At 34.6% G+C, this 11,192-nt stretch overlaps 1 protein-coding gene across 1 annotated transcript in view; it reads right to left on the bottom strand.

The window, feature by feature from the left end:
• Nucleotides 1-11,192, bottom strand: part of LOC107708727 (transcription factor HIVEP3-like) — a 29,089-nt gene that overhangs the window by 2,182 nt on the left and 15,715 nt on the right. Inside the window, exons 4-6 of the mRNA XM_016513023.1 lie at nt 3,763-3,938; nt 3,161-3,262; nt 1,082-1,746 (exon numbers count right to left, since the gene is read on the bottom strand). Of these exons, the coding sequence (XP_016368509.1) occupies nt 1,082-1,746; nt 3,161-3,262; nt 3,763-3,938 (943 nt within the window). The remainder of the gene's footprint in view (nt 1-1,081; nt 1,747-3,160; nt 3,263-3,762; nt 3,939-11,192) is intronic.

The following is an 11,192-nucleotide window of genomic DNA, read 5'->3' as shown; positions in this document are numbered from 1 at the left end:
TCTAATTAATAGGAATTTTTAAATCATTTATTTAACATAGAAAGGTGTTTTTTTTTATAATGCCAAATCTAATTTAATGAGTCCTAAGAAGAAAAAAAATAAAAAAAAAAAAAAAAAAAAAAAAAAAAAAAAAAAACATTTATTTAGGAATATTGCCTTCGCAGCTAAATTAAATAAATAGTTCATGGTAAATTACTGAGATTACTAAAACTGAAATAAAAATAAATTAAAGTTTGTTATATACACACACACACAATTACTAAAACTTACTTTGAAAATATAAAAATACAAATTCTAAATAAATAATAATTAATAAATATTATAATAAATAATACTGATTATATCAAAATAATACTCACTAAAAAAATAACAATTTGAACCATCTAAAAATACTCTAATTTGTTACAGTTATGTATTAGTTTTACTCATATTTATGGTTTGGTTCAGATTTTTTATAGTTTTTGACTTTAATTTTGATTTAATCTTTTCCCAAAGACAAAAACATTAATGCAAAGTAAAAATATGATTTATTATTAAGACAATATATCAATATACTTTATTTAAGCCAAAATGTTACTTAATAAGCCAATATAATATAGTTTTAAGAATAATTTTATAATAACTATAACTATAAATAAGACAATTTCAAAACCTTAATGTATATTGTGATGTCTTTTTAAAATATGCAATACATTTGCTGCTATTTATTAAAATAATAATAATAATAACAATAATAATCCAACCCACAAGCTTTATTGCAGTCAGTAATTCTAGCCGGTATGTGTTTTGCACATCAACGCTCTGGTGTCCAGCAAAAATACTATTTAAACAAAACTGTTTGTTTTAGTTTTTTTTCTTTTCTTTCTATGGGGAGCATTATTTGCTTTTAGACAAACTGAACGAATCAGGTTTAAACTGGAAACCACAATTTCAGATCAGACCAATATAAAAATGCACTTTGTGCTGGTCTTTCAGCAGTATTTCATTACAGTTACTTGGCACAGAAACCATAAATAAGCCAAAAAAAAGAGAGAAAAATCCTATGCCAATCAGTAAGACAAAGCTACATTAAGACACTCACCAGTTTGGTATTGAGGTGTAGTCTGCTGGGTGAGGCTTTTGTTGAATCTCTGGGTTTATCGGCTTGGTACTGAATAGTCACACTGGCCCCGACGGTCAGTGCAAGAGGACAACTGGGAGACGCAGGTTGTATGGGGGACAGGGCTCTAATGGGGGACACACGTCTCTCTGGGAAAGACGAGGCTGGGCGGTTTGAAGGAGACAAAGAGGACTTGAAAGAGAGACTGATTCTCGGCGAGGGACAGCGTAGAGGGGACAAGTCCCATCCAGGAGACTGCGGTAAAGCAGGGGACATTTGCAGGCCAGGAGACAGGCTGCGGATTGGGGACGAGCACTTCCCTGCGGCGGGTTCGAGGTGTGGAAGGGTTACAATAGACTTGGTGGTCTTCGGAGAAGAGGCTTCTCCGTAGTGGCTCGGTTTGCGGGGGCTCATGCTGACAGGCGCTTTGGGATGCTGCTCCCAGCCTGGGTTTGTCAAGCCTGAGACGCCACAGGAGCCAGGAGGGTCTCTGGACAGAGACGGGGTCTTAGACGATGAGGAGGAGCACGAAGCTTGCTCATCACATTCATCGTTATGTTCAGGCTCGTCCACATCTGTCTCCTCTGCATCTGAGAACTGATGCTCCTCCAGCAGCTCCGTCTCGAGGAGATGCTTATCGCCGTCACCTACAGCACAGGACAGTCACTCATTTGGCACAGTTAGTTCATCAAAAATAAATAAATAAATATCATGCCCTCTGACTATGTTTAATGACGGCGTTTTAGTGCCACGTTAAAAATAAAACAAATCTAAGATTATGGGATTGAAGTCGTAATATTTTGAGAGAAAAGTCAAAATTGCGAGAATAAAGTCGAAATATTTCGAAAATAAAGTCAAAATTACAAGAATAAAGTCAAAATATTCCGGTGGCCTGGCAACTTCTCCCGGTGCTCCCAATCCGGGCCATTTGCATGCGCAATACAGGCTATACTCTCAAAATATTAGGCTATAACTTTAATTCTTGTAATTTCGACTTTATTCTCGAAACATTTTTACTTTATTCTCAAAACATTTTGACTTTATTCTTGTAATTTTGACTTTATTCTTGTAATTTTGACTTTATTCTCAAAATGTTTAGGCGTTATTCTCGTAATTTCAACTTTATTCACGAAATATTTCGACTTTATTCTCATAATTTCGACTTTATTTTCAAAATGTTTAGACGTTATTCTCGTAATTTCGACTTTATTCTCGAAATATTTCGACTTTATTCTCGTAATTTCGACTTTATTCTCAGAAAAACATTACAACTTTAATCTCGTAATTTTAGATTTTTTATTTTTTTACGTGGCACTAAAACGCCGTTGTAATATTTAAACCACATGCCACAATAATCTATTGTATTCACAAATACTAGTATATATTATTATTTGTAATTAATCGAATCAATTATTCTGTGTATCATATAATTTGATAATTTTTTAATCAAAGTGACTGTCAATGGTTTAATGCTTTAAACTAGCAATACTATAAAAAGAAGTTCATTTTGAGTAACTGACATGATATAAATTATACATATGTGTGCTACCATTCAAAAATTTGGGTCAGTAAGTTTTTTCTTTCTAAATATTAAAATGAATAATAATCAGCAAAGATGCATTAAATTTACACAGTAAACATTTATTATGTTGCAAACAATTTCTATTTCAAATAAATGCTTTTTTTTTTACTTTCTATTAATTACAGAATCTTTAAAAATGTATATTTGTATTAATATTTGGATCAAATATTAAGCAACACAACTGGTTTCAATATTGATAATAATAACAACAAATCTATTAAATACAAATAATAAAGCATTTATTAGCATCAAATCAGCATATTAGAATGTTTTCTGAAAGATCGCAACGTTTGAAAATATATTCAAACAGTTAATTTAAATTGTAATAATATTTCAGAATATGACTGGTTTTACTGTATCTTTGATCACAAATGAATGCAGCTTTGGTGAGCTTAACTATATCACATAATGTTTTATTACATAATATAAATTGCAGAGTTGTATATATTTTTAATATTTAATATTTTGTTTTCTCTCACCTCCCTCATCTGTCTCAAGCTCACACTGGACTGGTCCTGGAGCAGTTCCCTCTGGACATCTCTTCCCATGAGCCTTTGACTTCATATGTTTAGTTAGATTCCCTGAGGAACGCCGTTTCATCATGGGAACACCAAAGAAAATATGAAATGCATTTATATCATGTGCATCCCTGTGAGGGTACAGGTGTAGACTTAACCATGTGCATACTGTATAAACAACGTCTGGTGTCACAGAACGAGTGATATTATAACATCTATTATAAACCTCATAAAGCCCCATTATAAACCTCTATCTTTCTTGTGTTTACAACATTTCTGACTAAAACAGAAAGACAGGGCACATATTGTTGTGCTTGTCCTTTTCATAAATGAGTTTAAATAAATTTACATGGCACTGAAAAAATATTTACTGGAAGTAAAAGACTGTACATGTGAAATGTCCATATCACTAATATATAGATACACTATTATATAGATGGGCTTATATTGACTTTTTTATCTAATTCATACATGTCTGTTAGTAATATTAATGAAATGTAATATGGGCAGACGTGGACTGAATGCCACAGAAGTCCATTCCTCAGCTGTGCAGCATACAGTACCTTTGGTTTTGAAGGCGAAGTTGCAGTGCTGGCAGACGTAGGGCCGAGCGTCCGTGTGCAGTCGTATGTGTTTGCGCAGCATGCTGGGTTTCTTACAGCGTATTCCACACTCTTCACATACATATCGGCCCCTCCCGCGGCCCCGGACGTACACATACTCCTCACTCGACCTGTAGCTGGAAAACACAACATAACAGCTGAAAGAACGTCACCCTCACTGACAGATAACAGATGAACTACTTGAGCATGAGACTACAGATAACCCAGAAATCTCTTTCTTTCGTGGAACAGAATAGAACTATTTGAAAGAAGTATTGCAGAATTTTGAGAGTGCAGTTTATACCATAACGGGGTCAAACTCTAAAAATTGTCAACAAAAAAAATTGGTAACACTTTATTTCGATAGTCCACTTTAGACATTCTATTAACAGCAAGTAACTTTGCAACTACATGTCAACTAGCAGTTAGTAGAGTATTAGTAGACTGTCTGCTTAATATCTTCTAACACTTTCTTTGTCAACTTATTCTACTAACCCTAAACCTACCCTAACAGTCTACTCTGAGAGTTAGTAGACATGTAGTTGCAAATTAGAGAATTAGTTGACATGTAGTTGACATGTAGTTACAAAGTTACTTATAGTTAATAGAATGTCTAAAGTGGACTATCGAAATAAAGTGTAACCAAAAAAAAAATCATAGACGTATCACAATTAGTGCTAGGTACCAAAAGGAAACGTATGGGCCAATCCTAAAAATTCTGGACACTTGGGCTAAAAAACAAAACACAAGTTTTTTTACAGACTTGTTTAGAATAACCGAATGAGTCATATTCATGTAGGTCAAAGGTCATGTGAGATCAATGTACTACACCTGGTGACTAACACAAGATATTTGAATTAAATTAGATTTAAGTTGTATTGCAGAGCGGAGAAAAAAAAAATCCACTGATTTTTGCATCCATTGATGCACAATTTTTGTTCCCTCAACAAGCTATCACATGGCTTCAGAAGACTTAATGCACAAGCCGCATGGACTACTTTTGCTATTTTTGGTTCTTATTATAAATAACAGTACTCTGGAAACCTTCTAAAAAAAGAATATAAGCATACTTTTAAAAAGAGTTCTTACTTATTATGGAAATAAAACAATATACTTAAGTGCATACTGAATGTAAGGTTTTCAGAAACTTAATTGCCTGTTAATTGTGATTCAGTTAAACCACATTACAGTTCAAATTTAAATTAGATGGATTTTAGAGTGACTCACTTAAGTAGGACTTAAGCACATCTTTATATGTACAGTGTGTATAGTTAAAGTGTACTGCTGAATGTACTGATAAGCATTTATGATAAACTAAACTATAATGTAATTTCTTGTGAAACTTGTATGTCATGTATTTGGATATATTTGTAAATACAGATTTGTAATGATGAAGTTGCACTTTAGTGCACTATATTCTACGATTGATTAACTTTAAATGTAATGTCAACACATTGTTAAAACTATACTCGGGTATGTTAATCAACACAAAATAAGTGTGCGTCTGTAAAGCCTGACAAAAGATTATTAAAACATTGATTTAACATGTACTTCAAAATAACGTTTTTAATTTGACATTATTGTAAAGGGTGCTTTTAAAAATGTATTTAAGTGTGTTAAGAAACATAGCCATGAAAGTGCAATTAAGTGCCTTTTGATTCATGTCACCTGTAAGTTTTATGTTTTCTTGTTTTTTTAAAAACTGCACTTTTGTAAGATCTGAAGTACACTACAATACAATTAAGCACACTTATTTTCGTATCTCATGTATTTCAAGAGATTACATGTGGCTTTGTTTATTAAATAATAACAGATGCTGAATTTTGGAACTGCATATTAGTGTACCACTCTTATTATTTGTACCATCTCTTTCTATGGCAGGAATAGTAAGAGTAGTATGCTAGCATGCAATTTCGATATCAGCAAGTATTTTCAATGTTGACGTGAACTAACCTTTTAACTGGCTGAAATGCGTGCAACCAAAAGGTGAATCATATTAGACTGGCGATATTTATTTAATGTTAAACAAACAGAATGTAACAGAAAACAGCACATGTAGGTTGACATTGAAACTGTAAGTTCTCAACATCACCTCTAGGTTAATTAAAATAGCAGCGGAGCATAGCCTCTGGCTTGGAATACGTGCATAAAGAGGCCTATACATTGATCTCACAGGTCTGTGTGGGAGATCTGATCTCCAATCTATGGCACCTGCATGCTACGCTTTTAAAGGTGCTCTTAAACAGCTTGATATGCTTGGCACAGTCCCTCTTTCAGACACCAGGCGTGCATATATATCCATACACACCCCCTCGGCCTACCCACACACATGGGTAGTCTGGCTGGGTATCCACCCTGTTTGTGTCCAGAAAGTCCCAAAACGGGGCCTCCACTTGACCTCAAACAGAGCGCCATTTATAATGTCAAGAACTAGGGCCCCCCTCCCTTCCGACCCCCTTCACCACCACCCCGGCTCAAACCTGGGGTTCTTGCAATGGCGCTCTGTGCCCAGAGTCCAGCCGTCTGTGCCAATCCAAACAGCTGAGAGGGGGGGGGAACCCTGGACCCGACCAGATGCTCATAGCCAATAACATGAGCACAAATCAAGAACTGTGTGCCAGCTTTCTTAAAAATAACAGTCATAATAGTGTTCAATTCTGGGGGGCTTAGTGTTTTAGTTTTAGACTGTGCAGCTATTTAAAATGTGGTTTCCCAAAGTAACAGACTACTGTTTTTCACACAGTAAAAATTAAATTAATGTGATCCAATAACAAATGTCATTCCAAACATACACTACCGTACAATAAGTTTGGGATAAGTAAGATTTGTAATGTTTTTTTAAGTCTCTTATGCTCATCAAGGCTGCATTTATTTGATCAAAAATACAGTAAAAATAGTAATATTGTAACGGTTTTCTATTTTAATATACTTTAGTTCTTTTTCAGAAATAATTCTAATATGCTGTTTCATTGTCAGTGTCGGAAACAGTTGTGCTGCTTTATTTATTTATGTATGTATGTATTTATTTGTTTGTTTGTTTGTTTGCTTGGAATCTGTGACACTTTTTCCAGGATTCTTTGATAAATAAAAAAGTTAAAAATAACAGCATTTACTTTTTTTTGGTAACAATATACACTACCATTCAAAAGTTTGGGGTCAGCACATTTTTTTATTTTTTTTTTTAGAAATTAATACTTTTATTCAGCAAGGATATGTTAAATTGCTAAAAAGTGGAACCTACAAAATATTTTCTGATATTCTGGTGTCTAGAATATTGCTTGCATGTGTCCCTCCTTTAATGTAAGTCTGTATGATTTTTTGCCCAATTTATCATCTGCCAGGTCTAAGAAAAATCATGATTTGATTTTAAAATTGGATTCATGTCTGTAGCAGGGTGTGGGTTAAGTTATGCACTTAAGTTCAATACTTAATGCCTAAAGAAAGATCTTCGATCTTGTCACAGAATCTTAAAAGCTATATACTGTATATATATATATATATATATAAATCATGAGTGTTTTAAATAGAGGTAAATTGTGCAGAAACCACATAATTAACCTCCACCTGAAACACTTACTAAATCTGTTTTCTAAACTTTCACGCAAAATCACTCGCCTCATAAATCAACTTAAACCTCAGTGCTTCCATTTTAAGATTCACAAACCACCTTAACCAGCTTCAGCCTTTTCATTCTGAAGGGACAGAAATGTTTCCTAAACTCTGTATTAACGCTCCCCAGAGACCATACTTGCATGGTGGAAGAGCACAGCCAAATTATGAGTCAATTTGATGGCTGCTGTGAAGAGTATGTTGTGTGTTACAAGTGCCATCATTCCTCAGAAACACCACAGATGGTTGTTTCTAGGAAGATGTGTGCCTGTAAACTGATCTCAGTCATGACAGACTACATAACCTTGAAAACTTACATTTCTTTCTTGTAGTAGTGTGTATGACTTCTTTTGTAGTTCATATAAGGCTTGAAGCCAGACTCAGAGTTCTAATTCATAGCTCAGATTATTTTATTATATAGACTTCCCTCTTTCATTAAAAATAACCACTTACTCTAATGAACATCTCTTAGATCCTGTATAGCACAGAGCGTGCTTCGGTTTTTATGCATATGCTAAGGTACAGTATTTGAACTGAGCGTGCCATAAATTTCATAATTAGCAAAGTACGCACATACTCTATGCAAGCAGCCAGAATTTTTCATGCGCCTTGTTTTTTATTAACTAATTTATGTATTTTTGCAATAACTGATTTGTCCACAAGGTGGCAACACTGTTGTTTCACAGTCGAAAACAAAACGGAAGAGACATGACAACAACAATTGACAACCACGTTGCCACACACTTGGTTACAAGATACTGGTTTAAACCAGTACAAAGACATTTTATCGGTCATAACTTATAAAATAGCATAGATACTGGATGAAATTTTCTAGTGTGCATGTGGCTAATCATATGGAGTATACTCTGAAAAAATATAGCCCAAAGTTTACATCGTTTTTTACATATATGCTTCGGTATGCGTACAGTATACAGATGACAATAGCCGCTTTTCCACGCTTTGTTAAAGATTTAAATCCAAAAGCATTGATGTTTTACAATAAAAAGTGATACATTGATCATAATGAATTAATTTATCAGGATTGAACATTAGTCACACAGAAATAAAACGGTATGAACATAGCCTACCTACTTATTCAGTCGAGTCTGTTTCTGTTTATTTGTAGTCACAGTATATACATCACATTTAGAAAGAATGATAATTTCTATCTTTTTATAAAAGTTCCCGAACAAAAAACATGATTATATTTTTATGACATACGCGGAGCTAAACTCTCGAGACGAGACTTATGACAGATAAAATATGTTACTAAATAAATACACGATTGTGATAGAGAATAAGAAGCTGACGTCTGATTTCTTCAAGCGGTCGTATTTACCATGTTTACTATGGTAACGTTAATGGCTAGCGTGCATAGTCCTTTGCATCGCTTATAAATATTTCTGCCTTGTATGCTGATCATAATCCACATCTGATCAAGTTATTTCAAACATTCGCTGCTGTTTTAAAGTGAGTTTTGAACTAAAATTATTTTAAAAGTCTTTAATGCTGGTGTTATAGCTGTTAACTTTATGAAATGATCCGCGGCGCTGACGCTCTCCAGAAGCGGAGAAACTCCACCTTTGTTCATAGCCACTCCTCTAGCCCCAGCTGGCCCGCTTTGGCCCAAGGCTTTCGTCGGGCCAAAAAAACCTGGGCCGTTGGCCCTGAGGAAGCACCGGCGAGGCACGATCAAGCCCCGAAAGTGACAGTGGAAACGCGACTGACCCTGGCACGCACTAGCATGCCCGCTTTTGGCCCGACAGTGGAAACGCGGCTAATGTGCATTATGTCACATAAGCACGCACAGTCTGAATTTTCTAATTACATGTATTCTGTACGTGTAGGCTGGACATGTGCATTGATTTTTTTGCACAAATTAGTTTGTCCACAAGGTGGCAACACTGGCCCGGGCTGTTGTTTCACAGTCTGAAAAAAAAAATGGAAGAGATGGAGCAACGCTAACAACAAAATACTGGAGATGGCAACAAGATGCACACGTTGATAAGCACTTTTGTGAAAGGGGTTACCAGATTGTTGCAACTCTAATTTAAAAAAAAAATACAAAGGAATTTTACTGGTCATAACTGGACAAACATGAAAATTTCTAGAATGCATATGTCACGCACCAAAGTATACTTTGAGTTTTACATGTGCACGCTTGCAGTGAACTTGATTTTTTTTTTTTTTTTGCGCTAATTGGTTTGTCAACAAGATGGCAACACTAGACCCATGGAAGCCCATTTCCAACACTGAATAAAAAAATGACTTTGCAATTAACTTTCTCAGTTGGTTGATTTTTTTTTTTTTTTTTTTGCGCTAATTGGTTTGTCCACAAGATGGCAACACTAGACCCATGGAAGCCCATTTCCAACACTGAATAAAAAAATGAAAACTTTTTATCTCACAATTATGACTTTTTTTTCTCACAATTGCGAGTTTACATGTTGTAATTATGACTTTTTTCTCAGGCTCGAATGATATAAACTTACAATTGCGAAAAAAAAGTCAATTGTGAGATATAAACTCAATTGCAAGAAAAAAGTCATAATTGAGAGATGTAAACACAATTGCGAGAAAAAGTTCGTATTGTAAGTTTATATTACACAATTCTGACTTTATTTTTCACAATTGCAAGTTCATTTGTAACTCGCAATTGCGCTTTTAGATCTCGCAGTTCTGAGAAAAAATGCCAAATTGTGAGATGTAAACTCAATTGTGAGAAAAATGTCAGAATTGTGGGACAAAAAAACAATTACCTTTTTCATTTTTTATTCAGTGGTGGAAACAGGCTGTTGCTTCAGAGTAGAAAAAGAAATGGATGAAACAGAATAACAACAGAGACAACAACAGATGCCCTTGCTGATGAGCATTTGTGTTAGAGAGTTATGAGATACCTGCAGCTTTATTTTAAATGAGCACAGGAGATAAATGCACACATTTGGCAAGTGTGAAAATTTCAAGTGCACGTGTTGAGCATCTGTGTTTGCACAAGGTATTAAATTCAGTATACTGAAGGCTATATGTTCAGCTGTGTGCAAACGCTAAGCACTTGCAGTAAAACCAAAGTATGCTTTGGGCTTTAGACTGGTGGTTCCCAACTGGGTCAAGATCCGAAAATGGTCTGTTTTGACTGGATCGTGAAATGCTAAATGCCATGCATCCAATTAAAAAGCATCCAAAAGTTATCACCCAGACTACATTAAATATGGGTTTAATTGCAACAAGGGTTAAAATGGTTCAAGCCATGGCCAATTTTTAATTATTTAAAACAGAAGAATAATATCATACCCTGTTCATTGTGCTGTCCAAGGAAATTTTGAATGTTCAAAGTATAATATAACCATGGCTGTATGCTAACCACAATGGATTTGTGTAGAGAATTACCGGCTGCCGGAAACGTTTTACTTTTGTTCTACAAACAATTTTGGTACTGTGTTTGGTTGCCACTTAGAATCTTGGTATTGAAGCAAACCAAGTTAAAAAACCACTGTCGTAAATCTCTTAGATATTGGTTTTTCATTCATATTAAACACCTCAAAATGTGAGTCTACAGGCAAAGTAGCAAAAAAATTAAATAATATATATATATATATATATATATTTTTTTTTTTATAATGTTACATTTGCAAGATATAAACTCACAATTGCAAGAAATAAAGTCGGAACTGCAAGATATAATTCTGAATTTTTCTCACAATTCTGACGTAATTTCTCAGAATTGAGAGCTATAGTCTCACAATTGAAAGTTATTGCCAGTTAAGTCCAATTCTGAGGAAAAA

Source organism: Sinocyclocheilus rhinocerous, unplaced genomic scaffold (genome assembly GCF_001515625.1).
Source record: "Sinocyclocheilus rhinocerous isolate Xijiao unplaced genomic scaffold, SAMN03320098_v1.1 scaffold54, whole genome shotgun sequence".
NCBI classification, from domain to species: domain Eukaryota; kingdom Metazoa; phylum Chordata; class Actinopteri; order Cypriniformes; family Cyprinidae; genus Sinocyclocheilus; species Sinocyclocheilus rhinocerous.
The sequence above is the reverse complement of the archived record's forward strand: the minus strand, read 5'-3'. Positions and strand labels throughout refer to the sequence as shown.